The 20947-nt window shown below is 42.7% G+C and overlaps 3 protein-coding genes across 5 annotated transcripts in view; all 3 read right to left on the bottom strand.

Annotated features, from left to right (window-relative positions):
• Positions 1-20406, bottom strand: part of LOC107774396 (rhodanese-like domain-containing protein 8, chloroplastic) — a 28687-nt gene extending 8281 nt beyond the window's left edge. The window contains exon 1 of the mRNA XM_016593911.2: positions 19882-20406. Coding sequence (XP_016449397.1) covers positions 19882-20382 — 501 coding nt within the window. The 5' untranslated portion in view covers positions 20383-20406. The remainder of the gene's footprint in view (positions 1-19881) is intronic.
• Positions 20-13973, bottom strand: LOC142177974 (uncharacterized). The gene is made up of 2 exons (XM_075247183.1): positions 7956-13973; positions 20-7875 (listed from the first exon to the last, which is right to left on the bottom strand). The coding sequence occupies exon 2, from the start codon at positions 6466-6468 to the stop codon at positions 5875-5877; it is 594 nt and encodes a 197-aa protein (XP_075103284.1). The 5' UTR covers positions 6469-7875; positions 7956-13973; the 3' UTR covers positions 20-5874.
• LOC107774397 (uncharacterized) lies at positions 14358-19872 on the bottom strand. 3 transcript variants are annotated; one of them, XM_016593915.2, is made up of 5 exons: positions 16270-19872; positions 16057-16185; positions 15337-15984; positions 15069-15260; positions 14358-14999 (listed from the first exon to the last, which is right to left on the bottom strand). In XM_016593915.2, exons 1-3 carry the CDS (start codon positions 16349-16351, stop codon positions 15587-15589), a joined length of 609 nt encoding a protein of 202 aa, XP_016449401.1. In that variant the 5' UTR covers positions 16352-19872; the 3' UTR covers positions 14358-14999; positions 15069-15260; positions 15337-15586. The 3 variants fall into 3 exon arrangements, with proteins under 3 accessions (XP_016449401.1, XP_016449403.1, XP_016449402.1); XM_016593917.2 differs by having other exon boundaries at positions 14358-14990; positions 16270-18946; XM_016593916.2 differs by having other exon boundaries at positions 14358-14993; positions 16270-18946.
• Positions 20407-20947: the final 541 nt, after the last annotated feature.

Genomic DNA, 20947 nt, shown 5'->3' on the forward strand with positions numbered 1-20947 from the left:
CGCAGTCATTCCACTTGTCACCGAAAAGGATAACGTTCATAAAGGTGTGTTAAATGCTCTGCGCCCGGTAGCATTTAATAGGGAATATTCTGTAGCATTAAGAGCAACGGTCCGTTACAGGAATTCGGCATTTATGTTCACCGTTACGTCTTCATCAATGACTCTCATAATTGACATTAAAGGAGGGTACGATCCTAGGATCTCCTTCCCTAGACATAACTATAAATAGTGAGATCAGTTATCATGGTAAAAGACACGAATTTTCTGGCAAAACTTATACTATATTCTATACGAAGCTTAAATAGTTTGCGCCCACCGTGGGGCCTAGACAGCCATGCAATTAAATTGATCCTCGCCTTTTTTACTAACGCGATTTGATTATTTTGTCTTAGAAAAAATCATTAAAAATGACAGATAACACTGTTAACGACACGCACGCCCCTGAAATTCGAGGGGATCGGCCTCATTTCGAGGATTCAATCAATGACACCCGCAATGAGGAGAATGACGCCACGCCGGTGCATGACAGACAGTATCCTCGACAGGTTCGGGATATAACTCCTAATGATGCTGATGAGGAACATGTTGTGGATGCGATGAGGGTCTTGCGAGAACAACAAGCAATCATTCTAGGCCATCTCACGCGGCAGGACCAGGTTATGACGAAACTGAAGCAGGTACTATCGGGGGCTTCAAATAACGCAAACAGACAAGATCCAATTCCTCCTGGTGTTCCCGCAAACCAAACGACACAGAGAGTCGACAACAACACTCCCAGGGGCGAAGTTGGCTCCGACGGGGCTGGGGGAGCAGATCCGGTCTGAACAACGAGAACGACCCGTTCAAGAATGAACTTTTACGGTTTATGAGGGAAGTAAATGCCTGCATGGACCAAATCGCGGGGCGCGCCACCAGTATTAAAAGGCCCGGACTCGAAGAAGTATACTCAATCGTCGTACAAGCCGAGTGCGGCACCAGAACTAATCTCGAAGCGATTCAAAATGCTTGAAATGCCAAAGTATTATGAGACTTTAGACCCACAAGAGCATATTACCACCTACACAACGGCGGTAAAAGGAAATGATCTAGCTCCTCACGAAATTGAATTTGTGCTGCTAAAGAAATTTGGAGAAACTCTCACGAAGGGAGCCCTAACGTGGTATTCATTATTACCCGAGCATTCCATAGATTCCTTTGAGATGCTCACGGATTCTTTCATCAAGGCTCATGCCGGGGCCAAAAAATTATAATCCCGGAAGGCCGACATATTCAGGATCGCACAGGGAGAATCCGAATTATTACGAGAATTCATTACCCGATTCCAGAAAGAAAGAATATTGCTCCCGGCTGTCCCTGATGAATGGGAAGTTGAAGCATTCACCAAAGGATTGAACCCGAGAAGCTTAGACGCTTCCCGGATGTTGAAGGAGAGCATGCTTGAGTTCCAAGCAACAACTTGGGCAGATGTCCATAACCGGTAGGAGTCAAAGATAAGGATTGAAGATGATCAGGTCGGTTCCACATCATCGGCTAAAGGATAGGAGAAGAACAGAGAAAAATCAAATGATGACTACGACATGGACAGACGGACTTCGAGGGGCCGGTTTCTGCCCTACGAGTGGACCGAATGACGTGGCAGAAACTTCCGGGCAACAAATAAGTTTATCGCTGACAGAGGGACTGATCGTGGTCGAAATAATAGATCACTCCAGGATAAGGAGACGTCCGGTTCTCGGGATCCTTCTTACCCCAAGTTATCGGAATATAACTTCAATGTCAGTACAGTGGAGCTGGTGTAAGCCATGAGAAACATTAAAGATGCACGATTCCCGAGACCTATGAGATCCGATTCCAGCCAGAGAGATCCCAACTTATGGTGCGAGTACCATGGGACGAACGGTCACCGGACAGGGGACTGCGGACACCTCCGAGAGGAGGTGGCAACATTATTGAAGAATGGTCACCTCAGAGAATTCTTGAGTGACCGAGCTAAGAACAATTATGGTCGTAACAGAGACAACGCGGAACTTCCGAAAGCAAGAGAAGAACCCCTATGCCAAACGATCAATATGATCTTCGGGGGGAATGAGATTAACGGGGTCACCTTTTCGGCAGCGAAGAAGATGAAAATATCAATAACTCATAGTAAAAGACTCCGGAAAGACGATATCACTTTCACGGAGGAGGATGCAAACGGATTACTGTTAGCACACAACGACGCACTGGTAATTTCTTTAAATGTGTTAGATTTTAAGATTAAACGTGTTTTAGTGGATCCAGGAAGTTCGGCTAATATCATACAATGGAGAGTATTGGAGCAAACTAAACTCACCTGAAGCATTATTCCAGCAACAAAGCTCCTCGCTGGATTCAACCTTGCAAGTGTGATGACCCGGGGAGAGATTTTGCTGCTCACAAACACTGAAGGAGTAATGAAAACAACTTTCTTCGAAGTAGCAGATGGTGACATAGGATACAACATTATCCTGAGAAGGCCATGGTTACACGAGATGAAAGTTGTACCATCAACATATCACCAATTGCTAAAGTTTCCAACGCCCGAAGGAACCAAGCATATAAGAGGTGATCAACCGGCAGCAAGGGAGATGAATGCAATCTCAGTTTCTAGTAGAAAAGGGAAGGAACGCATGGCATAGCAATTACAAGAACCGACACCTATTTCCGAACTAGAAGGAGTTAGTCTGGAAATAGAGTTATCAGAACAATATCAGGTGCCAAGATATTTCCAAGTTCTAGAAGAGACGGATGCAACGAAGTCCACGGCGGAGGAATTGGAGCAAGTTACATTGTTTGAGGAATTCCTAGAAAGAAAATTCCATTTGGGGACAGGACTGCACCTGGAGCTCAGGTCTGATTTTATTGAATTTCTTAAATTTAATGCTGACTTTTTTGCATGGTCGCACGAGGATATGACAGGTATCCCGACGAAAATAGCCGTGCACAAGCTGAGTTTGGATCCCAACATACCTCCGGCAAGGTAGAAGAAACGCCCTATTGTCGAGGCCAGGAATAAATTCGTCAAAGAAGAGGTAACATGCTTGCTTAAAATCAGTTCATTCTGTGAGGTAAGATATCCAGGCTGGCTAGCCAATGTAGTAGTAATTCCTAAGAAGAACAATAAATTTTGCATGTGACTATAAAAACCTTAATAAGGCGTGCCCGAAAGACTCGTTCCCACTGCCAAATATCGATCAAATGATTGATGCCACGGCCGGACAAGAGTTGATGAATTTCCCCAATGCTTATTCCGGGTACAACCAAATCAAGATGAACCCGGAATATCAGGAAAAAACTTCGTTTATAACGAATTTCGGTACATATTGTTACAATGTAATGCCCTTCGGGTTGAAAAACATCGGAGCAACTTATCAACGGCTCGTAAATAAGATGTTCAAAAAGCAAATAGGATAGACTATGGAAGTTTATATAGATGATATTCTTGTTAAGTATTTGAATGCAGGTGACCATCTTAAACATTTGCAAGAAACATTCGACATCCTGAGGAAGCATAATATGAAACTTAATCCCGAGAAGTGCTCGTTCGGGGTCAGTTCTGGTAAGTTTTTGGGATTTCTGGTCTCATAAAGGAGAATTAAGGTAAACCCTAACAAAATCAAGGCCATAGAGGATATCCCGGATCAATTGTCAAACGTAAAGGAAGTTCAAAGGATCACAGGAAGATTAGTAGCTTTGAGTAGGTTCATTTTCCGGTCATCGGAAAAATGTCATCTCTTCTTCACACTGCTCAAAAAGAAGAATAATTTCGAATGGACACCGGAGTGCCAGTAGGCTTTGAGGGATATCAAGAAGTACTTATCGAGCCCTCCATTACTCTTAAAACCAAAAGAAGGTGAAACACTGCTAATCTACCTCGCGGTTTCAGAAGTTGCGGTAAGTGCGGTTTTAGTCCGGGAGGACGAAGGTATGCAATTTCCCATTTATTACGTAGTCGAGCAGAAACTCGCTACCCACATTTGAAAAAACTGGCCTTAGCTCTCGTAGTCGCCGCTCGGAAGCTGAGTCCCTACTTCCAATATCACCTGATAGCCGTGGTGACTACTTTTCCTTTGCAGAACATCCTCCATAAATCCGAGCTCTCGGGTAGATTGGACAAATAGGCCGTCGAAATGAGTGAGTTCGACATAGAATATAAATCGAGGACTGCAATTAAGTCACAAGTCTTGGCTGACTTTGTGGCCGATTTCAGCCTAGGACTACTGCCTCTGGCAATAAGGAGGCAGTAATGGTGTCGGAATTGGCATCGGGGGTCTGGACCTTATTTACGGACGGATCTTCCAACATAAAGGAGTCTGGACTCGGAATAGTCTTAATCATGCCTTCGAGGGAAACCTTAAGGCAAGCCATCAGAACGATCCCTTTAACTAACAATAAAGCAGAGTATGAAGCTTTGATTGCAGGGCTCGAATTGGCCCGGGGACTTGATTGCGAGGTTATCGAAATTAAATGTGACTCGCAGCTGGTGGTAAATCAGGTATATGGGATCTTTGATACCAAAGAAGAACGTATGCAACAATACATGGTAGGTCCAACGTGGGAAGGTCCCTACCGGATTTCAGCTATCACTGGAAAGGTTCATACGAGTTGGAGAACCATAATAGAGACAAGTTGCATAGCAACTGGAATATGGCTCACCTCAAAAGATATTATTGCTGATAAACATTATTCAAGCGGAAAGTATGTGCTGCACTCTTTTTCCCTTCGTTCAATTTTTGTCCCAATTGGGTTTTTCAGGCAAGGTTTTTAACGAGACAGCAACAGAAAGCATAATACGAAGACAATAGCGATAAGACATTTGATAGCAAGGCAAACAAACAAGCTTCCACTCGGGGACGGTTAGATAATCTTTGGTTCGATAGCAAATTTTCACTGGGAGTTAAGTTTGCTATCGAGCAGAGGTTACCCAACCATTCACGAGCACAAACCACTAGAGGGTTGTTAGATATTCCTTCACTCGATAGCATAAATTCCCAAGGAGAAGTAAAGTTGTTTACCAAATTGAGGATTATCTAGCAATTCATTAGTGGAATCTTCGAAGATACAAGACTTCCAGTGTTCCAATTCGCAATCTGCGCATTCGAACACTGGGGGGGGATGATATGAGGATACGGCAACAATGACTGCCACATCAACCGAGGAATGAAAATCCGGAACTAAACGCATCATCAGGACCGGGGACTGTGCAACCAGCCCATTAGATACAGAAGGAATAAAATGAAATCCTTTTGCTTTTTATCTTGTTTCTTGTCTGAACGATGAGCTAACTTTGTCATTTGAAAATTAAACAAGTACTTCAAATGTTAGTGTCGTAATAAACAGGAGACGTTCTTTTCAAGAGCATCGTAAACATAAGAGGGCCCTCTTTTATAAAAACCATCACGTTAAAGGGTTGGTTCCAGAAGAATCTATGCTCGGAATCTAAAATGCCATTGGGGAAAAATACACCCGAAGTTGTATTTGAAAAGGACGCAAAAAGTAAACTTGTGCAAATATTTATAGAAACACTCACGTAAAAGGGATAATGCTTGGAACCAAAATGTTTTGAGGAGAATGCATCTGAGACTACACATAGTAAAGCACGAACAGAAAAACGTGCGCAAAATTCTTGAGCAAGTGCAAAGGTTAAAGACTTGAATGGATATTCAAACAAAAGTAAGACTCAAACGATACTTGAGCAAAAATTATGTCTGTATTTACAAGAATGTGCCAAAAAGGTAAAAATACAAAATGGGAAAAAGAAAATAAAAGCTAAACTGCAGCGCCTCCGGAACCAGGAGGAAGAGAAGTGTCCGCATTCTCGAGAGATGTAGGTGGGTCCACCGATGGCTCGACATTTTACCCAGTTTGATCTTCAGCATCATCGCCTTCCAATCCCTCTTCAGTTCCCAAAAATTCGGAACCGGAACCAGAAGAACCAAGAGCATCAGACTGCGCCGAGAGTCTATTTTTAGCAGCCAACTCAAGCTCTCGAGCCTTAGCAATTTCGACATCAAAATCAATGATATCAGCTTTGGCCTCTTCCAAGGTTTTTCTCCTCATGTTGTACATGGAATAAGTTTTTTCAACCACGAGGGAAGCCTCTCGGTGCTTAAGTTCTTCTTTGAGTTGGGAAACCTCGACAGAAAGGCTTTCCCGGGTGGACCTAGCAAACTTGAGACTGACGTCAAGGTCGCGAACAATTGAACTAAAGAGCCTGTTATGCTTAATAGTTTTCCTATACTTCTCTTCTAGTTGGGCGTGTTTCGCCCCTACGGCAGCAAGCTCTTTGATTTTGGAGTTCAAGGCTGCTTCTAAGTTGGTTACGTTATCAGCAGTAGCAGCCTCGCGCTCGGTTGCAGCAAGAACGACGTCCTGGACTTCAGCCCATTTGGCCTTAGTTTCATCAAATCTAACCCTCAGCGCGCCAATTTCTTGGCTAAGGGTTACCATTTCTTGCTCGTTTTGCTGTAAACGAGCCTCCAAAACAACAACCTCAGTAGCTTTGGTTTCTAGTTCCGAGAGGCGGAGAACAATTTGGTCTCGTTCCACCAAAAGTCGATTTCGTTCAGAAGTAAGTTCTTTCTTTTCATGAATCAACCTTTGAAGACCCTCAGTAGCAAGAAAGTTGGCCTACAAGACAAGAAGAAGTAAAACTTAGAATACATTCATACAAAAGTAGAAGAAGTAATGAAGGAAGAGAAGGATGTACCGTTGTGACGTTGTGCATGGAATTGTTCAACAAGAACTCTCTCGAGAGTGCCTGAATCTTTTCCCAATCTTTTTCTGAAGCCAAAGGCTTCAGATAATTAGCAAGCTCTACCGGTCAGGATAGCAAGTTGCATACGATAGAGATCGAAAGAGTAACGTTTCTCCTCCTTTGTGAATCTTCAGTAGGGGCAGCATAATTTACCCCAAATTCCCATGAACTGGAGACTATGGAAGAGGAACACCTTCTTCATGGTCATGTACGGCCGATGGAGGTGATATAGCAACTACTGGTGAAAGAGTGTATGAAGATGGAAGTGATATAGCAGTTGCTGGTGTTGGTGAAGGTGGAAATTAAGGTAATGGAGTTGAAGAATGAGAGGCAACTATATCAAATACAGTGCTTGCTGTTGGATGCTCGCCAACCAAAGACGGCAAAGACCCGGTACTCAAACTCGCAGTACCAGTTACAGCAATTGGGGCCCGAAAATGGGAGTTGGCATTTTCTACCAAATTAGATTCTCCCCAAAGTACCGAGACATCATCTTCAGTTGGTGTAACTATCTCAACAGGTCGAGCATCTTGTTGAGATGATGAGGATCATTGTCTTCTATGAAGAGAAGCTCCCTCATCACTAGCCTTTCGTCATCATCAATCTTCACGATGTCTATGACCGGCCCGGAAGGTGGACCAGTCATCATTTCCACCGGAGATGACTCGGGGGCATCAGTCTTTGCCCTCTTATTCTTTTCCCCGTCCATGGAGGAACGTCTTCTCTTTGGTTGCTTATCCTCCGACCGAGGACTCTGTAAAGAAGTGTTTGCACCCAAAACTGGCTCGAAGATACCTGTTCGAGTAAGTGCTTCCTGAAGTAGCCTCGCTGCATCAGTATGATCAGCCAAAACGTCCTCCTCGGGGACAACAACACAGCCCGCAGGTAGACCTAATTTCATGAACAAGTCAGAAGGGTTCAACCAAGTTTTCCATATAAAAAAAACTGGAAGCAAGATAAATTAAAATTATGATTTTTTGCCTTCCACCCGTATTTAAGGGCCAGTTCTTTCCACAAATGAGCTTCGGGCGTCGTGACATCCAAGATCTTCTGAACCCACTGGTCCAAACCTTTCACGACCAGTGGGATCCATCGAGTTTCTGAAACATGTGAAGGGTTAAAAGTTGATACGACCACAAAGGAATATCTAGTAAAAAGAAATACAAAACAAAAAACTTACGAGTGCGGTTCCAAGCAACCGGAAAGGATGAAGCCATTGTCGGAATGATGTCGTTGGTGGTAACTACAACGAACCGTTCTATCTACCCACGGTCATTGTCATCATCCATGCTAGACAGCAAAGCATGGTGGCCACGCTTGTAGAGGTTTATCATTCCCCTGCGGAAGATTTTGGGGGAATAGAGATTCATCATATGAGCTAAGGTTATATCCTCTCCAGTTTCCCGTCACAAGTGTCGAAGATAGGTGACCGTACTCCAGACTGAAGGACTTACCTGTGCCAAACACACTTGGTAGCAAAGTCAAAACTCCACAATCACGGAATCAAGCTCTCCACTCAAAGAAAACACACCCAAAGTAAAGGGATACGTGTAAAAGTATGTAAAACCTTCCTTGGGAAGGGTCACTCACTTCGATAGATCAGGAGCGATGATATCCAACTCATGGCAGTGACAGTCTTCCTTTAAAGCAGGAATACTGGAAGGACATACTTACTAACAGCCTATGTACGAGGGTTAGCAGTAGGAAATTTCTCTTCAAGGTCCTTTGTGGTACTGAGATTTCTTGGGATGATGGAACTCACCATTGGAGGAACAGAGTCCTGGTTTTGTTCTTGTTCTTTGTAGAACCAGCACGCTTAGAGGAAGAAGCCATTGAAAAAGAAGAAGGAAAAGGTTTTGTGTTTGAAGAGAACTAGAGAAAGAATGGAAAACAAAGATGCAAATCAGGAGTTCGAGAAATTATGAAACGCAAAGGAAAAGAATGTGGAATATAAGTAAAATTTTGGCGGCTAAATTCATGACCATGATTACCTCGATAATCGGGAAAAGTTGTGCTGAATCATGGGATAATGCGCGTTCAGGGCATTAAATGCGGAAAGACGTGCATCTAATCAACTGTCAGGGACCTTAAGAGGGAGTTATAGTAATTCCCGCCAAAAAGGTATTTCTACCAACTTCTCGGTAACACAAAATTATGTCACCGGAAAGTACGGGACTATCTGCATAGGGTGAAATATGATATGACACGTGGTCATCTAAAGGGAGGACACGTGGAGCCCAAGACAGGGATGGCCGAAGGCCGAACGCAGCCATTCCACTTGTCACCATAAAGGATAACGTTCATAAAGGTGTGTTAAATTCTTTGCGCCCGGTAACATTTAATAGGGAATATTCTACAGCATTAAGAGTGACGGTCCGTTACAGAGAATTTGGCATTTATGTTCACCATTACGTCTTCATCAATGACTCTCATAATTGACATTAAAGGAGGGCACGATCCTTGGACCTCCTTCCCTAGACATAGCTATAAATAGTGAGCTCAGTTATCATTGTAAAATATACGAATTTTCTGGCAAAACTTATATTATATTCTATACGAAGCTTAATACAATCTTACTTTCTTACTTTTTTTATCTTACTTTCTTACTTTAAAATATAAGAAAAAGGTGACCCGTAAGCTGAGGAAGAACATCATCCTCCTGACCGAAGAGTCTGTTTGGCGTCTAAGGGAGGAGGATGAAGAAAAGGAAGAAGACGACTCCAGGCTGGTGGCCCGAGCGAGAATGAGCACCGAGGCCCCAAAGGCCACTGAATCGGTGAAGGCTGCAGAGACTCCGTCTCGAGATGAGGGGGTCTCGGGAAAAGACTTGGGCGAAGTCCCCGAGTCGTCGAGGATCAAAGATGCTTCCCACCACACTTAGCCAATGGTGGGTACGGCTATCGAGGCCCCTCGAGATGAGGAGAACGCCCCAAGTGATCCACTCGGAGCAATAGAAATTGGAGGCTCCTCACTGCTCCCCTCGTTTTTTGAGGAGATTATTCAAGAGGCTCGGGCCTTGAAGACCCTCTCCATCAAAGGAGCCCACGGAAGGGAGCATCCCTTCCACAATTACTTTACTGGGGTCGAAGATATTATTGGCCTGAGTGACTTGGAAGCCTCGAGGAAGGACTCGGGTGAGGCATCGAGCCTTTTCAATGAAGCGCAACAAACTCTAAATAGGGTAAGCCTTGACTCCCCTTGTTGGTATTACCTTTGTGTTTATTTTTCTCTTTCTAACTTCTTTTTTGTTTTTGGCATAGGCCTCAGTGCTTCATCGGGAAGCATTTTCTCGTTCTCGAGCCGAGCTGAGTCGGTACGAGGCCGACATTCAAAGGCTTACTGATGAAAGGAATGCCCTCAACCTTCTCGGGAAGCAAAAAGAAGAACAGATCAAGGACCTCCGAGCCGAGTTGGCCACGGCTCACAAACATCAGACATACCTAATCGAGCAAGTAATAAAATTCTTAAAAGCTCATGGGCTCGATTCGGGAACGGTGGCTAACATTTCAATCTCACAGCTGTAGTAGAATATCGAGAGGATCGAGCAATTTTGCGAGGAGGAAGATACAATAAAGACGGAGTCCTTAGGGTGAAAAAAAGGTATGGACCGCTTTGCTGCAGAAAAAGAAACTGCTCGAGCCCAATTATCATCGGTCGAAAGTCAGCTTCAAGGTATGAAGGAGAAGATCTTGACTCAAGCAAGGAAAATATAGGACTCGAGGCTCAGTTGGATTCCGAACTTGCCAAGGCTAAATCTGAAGACGAAAAGGCAAAGGCCGAGGCAGATGCGATCGTGGCTGTCTACCGAGCCGATGCTGAAGCCGCTTAAGTCCAAGCATGAGAGGCAGCCGAGACCGCTCAAACTCGAGCATATTGGATTACCGAACTTGCCAAATGCCAATCTCGGAGGGAAACCCTCGAGGAAATCCACGCTCGAGGTTTCGATCTTACCAACGAGATAGTAAAGGCTAGAGAGCACGAAGCCGAAGCTGGAGTGCTGACCACTTTAGATGAAGATGATGATGATGGCAGCAAAAGCGGGTCCGAGAATGGAGAGGACCTTGATGGAAAAGGAGCTGCCCCCGGAGAAGATCAGGAACCTTAGGATTTTTCACTTTTTCACTTTTGTATAGGATCTTGATCGGACCTTGTAAATATTCTCATATATATAAAGATCTTTTTCCTTTCTGACTTGTCTTTATTTCATTTATGCCTTGTGAAACTTCTGTTCATAAGTTCGAGGCTTTGGCAATTTGATCGAAGCCGAACTAGTGTAGGTTTTATAATCAAGTGAGAACTTGCTCGAACTCGGAGTAGGTGACCCTTAGGTTTTAATTGAGTGAGGATGATTTTTCAAAAATAAATTGGCCCTTTAGGCTTTTGAATTAAGCCGATATGGCCATAGCAAAAAGAATGGCTCTCTCCCCCTTTTCGGCTTGAAACGTTCATTGTTTAATCATATAAATTCTATTGTGCCTTAGTACGAAATAAAGGATTTGCTCGAGAGTTCGAACTGTTTCGTACCCATTAGGATTTTCAAGGGTCGATGTAATCGAGACCCTTTGTTTCGTAATGCCTTAGAATAAAATAAAGAATTTGTTCGAGAGTTCGAACGACTTTGTACCCATTAGGGTTTTTGAGGGTCGATATTATCGAGAGCCTTAGAAATTTAGCCGAGGGTAGCCTTTTTAACCGGTTTGTGAAAATATTAGAAGGCCTATTTAATAACGGAAATCGGACATCTCCGAACCGTGTTAATTTGGCCGTAGCCTTTAACTTGGGATTTGCCTTTTGAGCTTGTTCCCCTGTCATACTTTGAACTTGTTCAAAGTATCAGTCCCCGAGTAGGGTGGTCGTGGCCTATAAAATCGAGGATTTCCTTTTTAAGGTCTTACAATTTTGAGGTTTAGTAATTCGATCATGTCGATTGTTTGGACGGCTGTCCCCGAGTATCGGGTAAATTGTTTGAACTTCAATTGTGCTCGACCCTTAAGCCAGTTTCCACAATAGATCATAAATATAAAATTGTAAATTATAAATTTTTCTAAAGCATGGAATATCTGGTAAGGAAAAATACTTCTTTCAATAGATCATACATGCTTACATGTTTTGCCATTAAGATTCGAGTAATCTACATGGACACGGTTCATTTGAGTGTTTGGTCCTCTACAAAATTTACCTATCGAGACCCTGTCGACACAAAGTATTTTTCTTGTAACTATCCGAAGGTGATGCCCCCCAGTATTCGAGGTTGATTGTAAAGGATCCTCGGATACTGTTGAATTACTCTAAGTTAGCACGAACAATGGTTGCCACATTAAAAACCTCGCTGAAAAAAACCCGTTTAGGACAAAAATCGGTCTAAGGGAAAAAAGAGTACAACGCTTGCTTTCAGACCTAAGGATTCCGCATTTGAAGAATCCTTTAATGTCTCTGATTAAACACCTGCAAATGGTTAGTATAAAATATAAATAAAAATGGAGAAGGTCGTACCTTAGCAGTAATATCGTTTGAGGAGTGATATGTTCCAATTGTATGGTAATTATTCGTTGTTCACCATACCAAGTTTGTAGGATCTTTTTCTGATTATATCGAGGACCTGGTATGGTCCCTCCCAGTTTGGGCCAAGTTTTCCTTTGTTTGGGTCTCGAGTATTGAGGGTGACCTTCCTCAGAACTAAGTCCCTGATTTTGAAGTGTCGAAGATTGGCTCTTCGATTGTATTACCTTTCGATCCGTTGTTTCTGTGCGGCCATTCGAAAGGGGGCGGCTTCCCGTTTTTCATCTAGCAATTCGAGGCTTGTATTCATAGCCTCGTGATTTGAATCTTCCGTTGCATATCGAAACCTGACGCTGGATTCCCCGACTTTAACCGCGATCAGAGCTTCGGCGCCGTATACTAAAGAAAACGGCGTTGCCCCCTACTGGATTTTTACGTTGTTCGATACGCCCAAAGAACTTCGTGCAATATTTTCTCTCCATTTTCCTTTAGCGTCGTTCAATCTTTTCTTTAGATTTTGAATGATGGTTTTGTTTGTTGATTCGGCTTGCCGTTCCCACTAGGATGATATGGCGTCGACAAGATTCTTTTTATTTTGTGATCTTCGAGAAATTTTGTCACTTTGCTGCCGACGAACTGCTTTTCATTATCGCATACGATCTCGGCAGGCATCGCGAATCGACATATAATGTGGTCCCAGATGAAGTCTATGACTTCTTTCTCTCTAATTTTCTCGAAAGCATGTGCTTCAACCCACTTAGAGAAATAGTCAGTCATAAACAAAATAAATTTAGCTTTACTTGGGGTCGATGACAGAGGGCCGACGATATCCATTCCCCCTTCATGAATGGCCATGGGGATAATACTAAGTGGAGTTGCTCTCCGGGTTGGTGAATCATCGGCGCGTACCTTTGACATTTGTCACACTTTCAAACAAACTCTTTTGTATCTTTTTCCATATCGGCCCAATAGTATCCTACTCTGATGACTTTGTGAACCAATGATTCGGCACCGGAATGATTTCCACAAGTGCCCTCATGGATTTATCGTAGGACGTAGTCGGTATCTCCTGGTCTCAAACATATTGCCAATGGTCCATCGAACATCCTTCTATACAATATTCCGTCTTCGGCCAATGTAAATCGTGCGGCCTTTGTACGTAGAGCCCTCAATTCCCTAGGGTCCGATTGAAGCTTCCCGTTCTTTAGGTATTCGATATATTTGTTCCTCCAATCCCAGGTCAGGTTTGTGGAGTTGATTTCGGTGTGGCCATCTTCGATTACTGACCTTAAAAGTTGTACGACAGTCCCCGAGCTGATCTCATCGTCTTCGACTGATGACCCCAAATTTGCGAGGGCATCGGCCTCGCTTTTTGGTTCTCGAGGCACATGTTGTAGAGTCCATTCTTTAAACCGATGCAAAGTCACCTATAGTTTGTCCAAGTATCTCTGCATTCGATCTTCTCGAACCTCGAAGGTTCTGTTGACTTGGTTTACCACAAGCAAGTAGTCACATTTGCCCTCGATGACTTCTGCTCCCAAACCTTTAGCTAGCTCGAATGGGTAAAGAATACGTGTTAAGGCATAAAGAAATTTTTTACTAAGTCTTCTAAGCCGAAAAAGGGAAAAAATAGCCATCTTTTAGAGGCCATATCGCCCCAATCTAAAGAGCCTAAGGGCCAATACACTTAGATTTTGAGATTTTGTTCTCACTCAATTCAGACCTAAGGGTTCCACTATTCCGAGCTCAAATAAAACTGACTTGAATATAGCTCGAGAATTCATCATTATTTGATATAAAACCTTAAGGGGTCTGTTACTGTGAGTTCAAAACTTACTCGAACTCGGCTATAAAAATAGTACAATTATGGCTTCGATCAAGCCATCCGAAATCAAAATCCCGAACATATTGTTGAGCTTGGAGACTCGCCCTCGCTTAACTAAAAAACCTAAGGGTTTATTCTACTCTGAGTTCGAGTTATTGCTCACTCGATTATAGAGGCTACAACAACCCGATTGCAACAAAGTTTTCAAAAGCAAAGGCAAAACAGAATTTATCATAAATCAGAAATCGGAGACGAAAAGGAAAGAAAATGAATCTTTCATATATGCAAATTATTTACAAATACCACACATGGTCTTACACAAAAAAAAGGAGAATAAATCCTAAGTGCCTAGTCCGCCTCAGGAGCAGCATCTTCGGGAGCTTCATCTTCATCTCCTCCGCTCTCGGATCCACTCGTAGAGTCTTCATCATCGGAAAGTAAAGCTCCGACCTCGTCCTCCAAAACCTTCTCACTCTCGATATCAGTTGTGAGGTCGAAGCCATGAGCATGTACCTCCTCAAGAGTCTGTCTTCGAGACAGGGGCCTAGCATGCTCGGCAACACGGGACAATCTAACCTCCGCAGCGTCAGAAATTTCCTTAACCTGAGTGTTAGCGGCTTCAGCGTCGGCACGGTAGGAGGCCACGAGCGCCTCTGCCTCGGATGTGGCCCTTGCAAGCTCAACGGCCAACCGAGTCTCAAGCTCTTCAACCTTCTGGGCTCGGGCCAAGTTCTCCTCCTCCACACTTTGGAGTTGACGCTCTACCGAAGACAGTTGGGCCCGAACCACATGTTTCTCCGAGGCGAGACGGTCCATGTTCTACTTCTACCCCAAAGTCTCTGCATCTTTCATCTTGGCCTCCTCACGAAGCTGCTCAACTAATTCGGCCTTCTGCTGAACCTACAGGATCAAAGTGTTAGTCACCAATATCAAGTTAATACATAACAAGCTCCCAAAAATTTACATTACCCATTCAATGAGCTTGGTCTGATCTTGATGAGCTCTTGTCAGCTCGGTTTGAATACTCATGATCTCCTCTTCTTTTTGCACATAGAGGAGTTTGAGGGCGTCTCTCTCCTCCGTAAGCTTTTTGAGATCAGCCTCACATCGGGCCAGCTCAGCTCGGTATTTGGAGGACGCTTCTCGATGGAGCGCTGTAGCCTGTACAAAAAGGAAGGAAATCAGACTTAGAGAAATAAGAACAAACATAAACATGGTAACATGGGCTAAACCTCACTTGGTTCAGAAGCCGTTGAGCCTCATAGAAAATGAGTGATGCGTTCAGGTCGGGAACATCATCGACTCCCGTAAAGCAGCCGTAGAATATATCATACCCTTCAGGGGCTGTCCCCACATCGGGGGTCCCCATGGACCGGGCATCCCAAAACTGCCCCTCAAAGAACGTGGGGCCGGGCGGCGAATCATCAATGTTAATTGCATCGAGCGATTCACTTGGGGCATTCTCTTCTCTTTGAAGGGCTTCAGAACTAGACCCTTTGGGCCGGTTGCTCATCACGGTAGGAGGCATCATCAACACCCGATGACTCGGGGACTCTGCTCGGACCTTCCTCCGAGATTATCTCGGTCTGCGGCTGAACCTCCTCGACTGTCATAGGCTCAGTAGTTCTCGAAGCTTCGATGCCTCCCCTCTTCCAAGCCACCAGTAGGTAGTCGGCATCTTCTCCCTCCTCATCTTCATCTCGTAGTGTTTGGACTACATCAGCAGACAGAACGGCGGGATCAGTCTTCGACTTTCGAGCCCTACTTTTCTTGGGCTTTGGGGTATCTGGAGGTGAGGCCCTTCTCCTTTTGTTGTCTTTGGTTGGCTTCAGGACCTCCTCTTCCCCGGGGGGAGGCGGCCTCATGACGACATTGTCTCCAGGACCTGTATGAGAAGTAATCAAGTTAAAAAGAAGTATTTCACAGAAAAGCATCAAACACGGACAGAGAAACTTACCATGATTTTTGGCGTCCCATCGACCCTTAGCCAAATCGCGCCACGAGCGCTCAGCATACGAAAAGGTTGAAACCAGTTGTCGAACCCAACCTGCAAGGTCCGGGACTACAACAGGAAACCAGGGGGAAGCTGCACCATAAAGAAGAATATAGATGAGAAGAGGTAAAGGAAACATAACAAGTAATCAAACGATATCGGTGAGGTTCTACTTACGCTTCATGTTCCATTCTTCGGGGAATGGCATCTTCTCGGCGGGGATTAAGTCGGAGGTCCTGACTCGGACAAACCGGTCCATCCATCCTCGGTCCTTGTCCTCATCTATGCTTGAGAACAATATCTTCGTGGCCCAGCACTGAAGCCTTATCAGTCCGCCCCGATAAAGGCGGGGGCTGTATAGCCTAATGAGATGATCGAGGGTGAAAGAAATCCCCTCGACCTTGCTTGAGAAGAATCTGAGCAAAATGACAATACGCCAAAAGAGGGGTAGATTTGGCCTAGGGTTACCCGGTATTGGCGGCAGAAGTCGATTATGACAGGATCGACGGAACCCAATGTGAAAGGGTAAGTATACATACTTAAGAACCCTTTCACATGAGTGGTGATGTCCTCCTCGGGGGCAGGAATCACCACCTCTTTATTCTCCAAGTGGCAGTCTTTTTTCACCTGCTCGAGATCGCCTTCGGATATCGAACAGATGTATCTAGACATGGGCTCGCATCGGCCAGGAACCGAAGAGAGTTTTTCGACTTTAAAGTCGGAAGTAAGTTCACATGGCCCGGGGATACACTCTTCGATACGTGGCTCCACCAATATTTTATCATCGGCCGGCTGCGATGAGAAGGCCTTTTTCTCTTGAGGAACGGTCTTTTAATAAGAGATTGGCAAACTAAAACTGGCAAAGTTGATGAACTTGAAGAGAATAGAAGAGATTTTGAAGATTAGAAGAAGTTTGAAACTAAAGTTTGAGAAGATTATGAAGGTGGTCTATTTATAATAGCCACTTTGATGGTTTGAAAGCACTGGTGGCCGACCATCAACTGGCGTTAATTAATGACCTTGAAAACTGTGCAGACACGACGCTTCAATCGCTTCTATCACTTACGTCACGATGTTGACATCATAATTGATCGAGGTATTAAATCGAAGTCTCAAATTCGTTTCTTCTCGTTACATTCCAAAAGACGAGGGGACTATCTGTATACGGTCGAAATCAGGCATACCCGATTTCGTTGGCAGGGAAGTTTTTCCGAGGGTAACCTCATAATAGATCGAGATCGAGCTCGAAGATAGAACATCAAACCTGGAGATCGAAGTGTTCATTGAGATTGAGGCCAGCAACAATCGAGATCAAGCATGACTGACGTCGAGTAAGGCATAATAACGGAATGGCGAGATATCAGTAACCGGTCGAAGATTACGGTAAAAATCCCGGAACAGATCAAATCAAAGCGGTTATTAGTGCCAATCATGGGATCTACTTCCGTTATTAGAGTTGTATCTTATTTAGGATTTCTCTATTATATAAAGAGGGATCACATTCACTTGTAAGAGGAAGAATCATTATTCACTGATAAGAATATACATATACGCAGCTTTCTTTGTTTTACTTATTGTTCATCACTGTTTGTTCCATCCTCTACTGTTCTTATTAACTAACCTCGAGACTATCTCGAATTGAGGTCGAGGCATTGTTTGCAGACCGGTTTGATTTATTTTATTGTCCAATTTATCTATTTAATTCGTTGTTTATCAATTGGTACTGGGTTAAATCATATATCCTTAAAACCACAATATAAGTTTAATTATTACTCAATTTTTAGGGTAAACAAAAACCATAAAGTCTCATGTTCAAGTCCTAGTGGAGGTAAAAAATACTAGGTTATTTTTTCCCATTTATCCAAGACTTGGTGGATAGATTTATCTGATACTGTTGCTAGTGGGAGGTAGCAGATGCCTCATAAAATTAGTCGAGATGCATGCAAATTGGCCCGGACACTACAATTATAAAAAATATATATATATCTCAGCTGGCATAGGTGAGATTTGATATTTTTCAATGCAATAGTTTTGAGAAAAGAAAAAGCAGATTTCATTCTTTGATTAAGCATCTACATAAAATTAGAAGGAGACAATAACAAAAACTACTTTGACCAATAACAACAAAAGAAGCAAGGTACTTTCTTTTTACTCGCCAATCACACAATATATATCTGTCAGAGCCAAGTACCTTGTTTGCTACAATGGAGAATATTCTTATGCTAAAAATGCTACATTTTATTCACAGAGCGAACAACAATAACCTTCTGGATCAAATTTAACTTGTTAGCTGTAATGGGGATAATTCCTCTAACAAAATAGCTTTTTTTTAACTCATGAATCAAACACAATAGCTGAGAGAAAGCAAATTGACCTTGTCTGCTAAAACAAGGATAATTCCTACTATAAAATACTATTTTCTTTGCACCACGGATGATGAACTTCCCATCTACCTAAGTCTAAGCCTTTAAGTATTTGGTGGAATAATGAAGGTGCGCGAAAGTAGGCCCGACACCATCAATAAAAATAGGCCAAATACATAAGGGGTCACCTGAAGTTGGCATGACTTTTCAGTTTAGCACTTCAACTTAGACTTGTTCCTATTAGACACTCAAACATCAATAAATATGTATCTATTAAACATAAAACGTTGACATGTCATATTGCGTGAATAATTTCCCTTGAGCGCCTGAAGACCCAAATAAATTTTTATTTTTTATAAAAAATTTAGTTTTTAGATTTTCTTCACCAAAAATCCACCATAAACAGCCACTACTTAATATCTCCAATTCCGCTTTTTTACCGACACTCAGGAGAACAATTACAGAGACTCACTTTAAAAAAAAAAACTTTCAACTTACTCTTAAATCTTCTTGGTCATTGGCGCTGTCAAAGCTCTCATTGTCATTGATGAAACTGGAACCGTTGGCTATATTTTTCGATCAAACTCGGTAGTTATCTGATTTAATTTTTGAAGGAGCATAAAATTTTTAAGGTGATTCTGAAATGAGGAAATAAGAGTTGAAGAAAATGAGACAAAGTGTCGGAGGTGGTAGTGCATGATCGCCAAAGAATAAATTTTCCGACCAAGCTCGACGTTTTCCGATGGTCGCTGTTGGTCGATTTTTTTTTTGCTGCTCGCTGACTACTGGTGGTTCTTCTCTAATTGTAAGGGATATTTATATTGGGCCTTTTAAATTTGTCTATTGAATCAATACGAGAGATGAAGAGCTAAGGTTATAACAAATTTAAGATTTTTGTTTAGGTGAGTAAGTGGAATGGTGGCGGTGCTGATGCTCTGTGGAGGGGGGGGGGGAGGGGTTTGGTTGTGTAACAACAATGGTGAAGGAGGGAAAATTGGGATGCAACTAGGTGTAGCTGGGCGAAGAAGAAAATAGAGGGGGGAGAGGGGGTATTTTTTTGTCTCAAGACATTTAGTTAATAATTATTTTGGGTCCAAAAAAAATACATCGGGATATTTTAATTCCTTGTCCACTCTTTCCAGTATTTTTTGAAAAATAATAACACATGTTTTCACTTTATTCGTCGATTTGCCATGTCATCCACAAGTAGACTACACTCGCTTTATTTTTTCTACTGATAGTAAGTGAGGTGTTCAATAGATACATTATGAATATATTTTAAGTGTCTAATTGGAATAAGCCTATGTTGAAGTGCTAAACTGAAAAGTCATGCCAACTTTAGGTGCTATTTGGCCATAAAAATACCCTATTTTTACCCACCAATCAAACAAAATAAAAAATAACTTTGGAGGAATAAAAAATCTACCTTGTTAGAAGCAATAGGAACAATCTTGAGAGCTTGGGTTTCCTTATCAGCACCCCAAGCGAGTAAGTGCATAACTGTGCGGACGCTGCCTCGCCGGAGTAATTGGTTCCCAGAAAATCCACCTCCCCCCCCGTTCGGGCTCACCACAAGCTGTAACCGGTCGTTCTTTTTCACATACCTATATAACTGAGCGTTGCTGTTGTTGTTCCTTAACGGGTCATAAGCTGACGAGAAATAACCAACAATCGGAGATGCTTTATTAGGGTTTTCAGTGATGATTTCCATTGTCACATCAAAATGCTTTTCTTTCTTTTTCTTCTTCTTATCGGATTTTACTTTGTCAATTTCTTGATGTTGGGAGTACTGTGTAGTATCATATTTGCTTTCTGCTTCTTCATTGGGGGGTTTGCAAGGGCTAGAGTTTTGGTACTCTGGCCATGGTTGTTCAGGGAAACTGGAATGAGAGGAATGTAAGCATAAACCATTAACATGGGTGTGCATTATTGGATTAAACCATAAACCCAATGAAACTTTATTACTCCCTGTTATACATAGGGGTAGGGAAGAGAAATTTATTTAAGCTCAAATGTGATAATAGGCTAAATCAATTAAATTTATATGATAGAGGTCCACAAGCAATTGATTCAATCCAATTAAGTTAATTTTTACCAATAAGAACAAAGCAATGCAAAAAAGAAGTCAAGAGATTTTTCTTGATAAAAGGAAATCTGTAGTTTATCGTGATGTTTAGAACAATTGAATCAGTAGTAATTTTAATAAAGTAATAATATGAATGAGTTATAATCTTAGGGGTAAGGGAGTATTAATAGTGTCAACCTAGTGTAATCACTCCTCATATCTCGCCTAGTTGTTATGCCTATTATCTGAAATAAGTATAAATTTTGTCAATTACGATTATTTGGGGCGTAAGTGAGGTCGTGTTTAATGAGAATCCCGCTTTCCTCGAAGTTAGTTCATGGTGGACGCTCGTGTTCACTCGGAAGGTGGTTCTGGATCTTCCTTGGTTCAATTTGTGCTATGCAACTTCAGGGGTAACTTTTCGGAT

This window comes from Nicotiana tabacum, chromosome 24 (genome assembly GCF_000715075.1).
Source record: "Nicotiana tabacum cultivar K326 chromosome 24, ASM71507v2, whole genome shotgun sequence".
Classification (NCBI taxonomy): Eukaryota; Viridiplantae; Streptophyta; class Magnoliopsida; order Solanales; family Solanaceae; genus Nicotiana; species Nicotiana tabacum.

Bases quoted from the DNA above. Each gene is read 5' to 3' on its own strand.
- LOC142177974 (XM_075247183.1), bottom strand. From the start codon at position 6,468: ATGGTAACCCTTAGCCAAGAAATTGGCGCGCTGAGGGTTAGATTTGAT.
- LOC107774397 (XM_016593915.2), bottom strand. From the start codon at position 16,351: ATGGACCGGTTTGTCCGAGTCAGGACCTCCGACTTAATCCCCGCCGAG. The intron at 16,186-16,269 runs GTAAGTAGAACC...TTTATGGTGCAG, and splicing joins CGAAGAATGGAACATGAAGC to CTTCCCCCTGGTTTCCTGTT. The intron at 15,985-16,056 runs GTAAGTTTCTCT...CTTCTCATACAG, and splicing joins ATGGGACGCCAAAAATCATG to GTCCTGGAGACAATGTCGTC.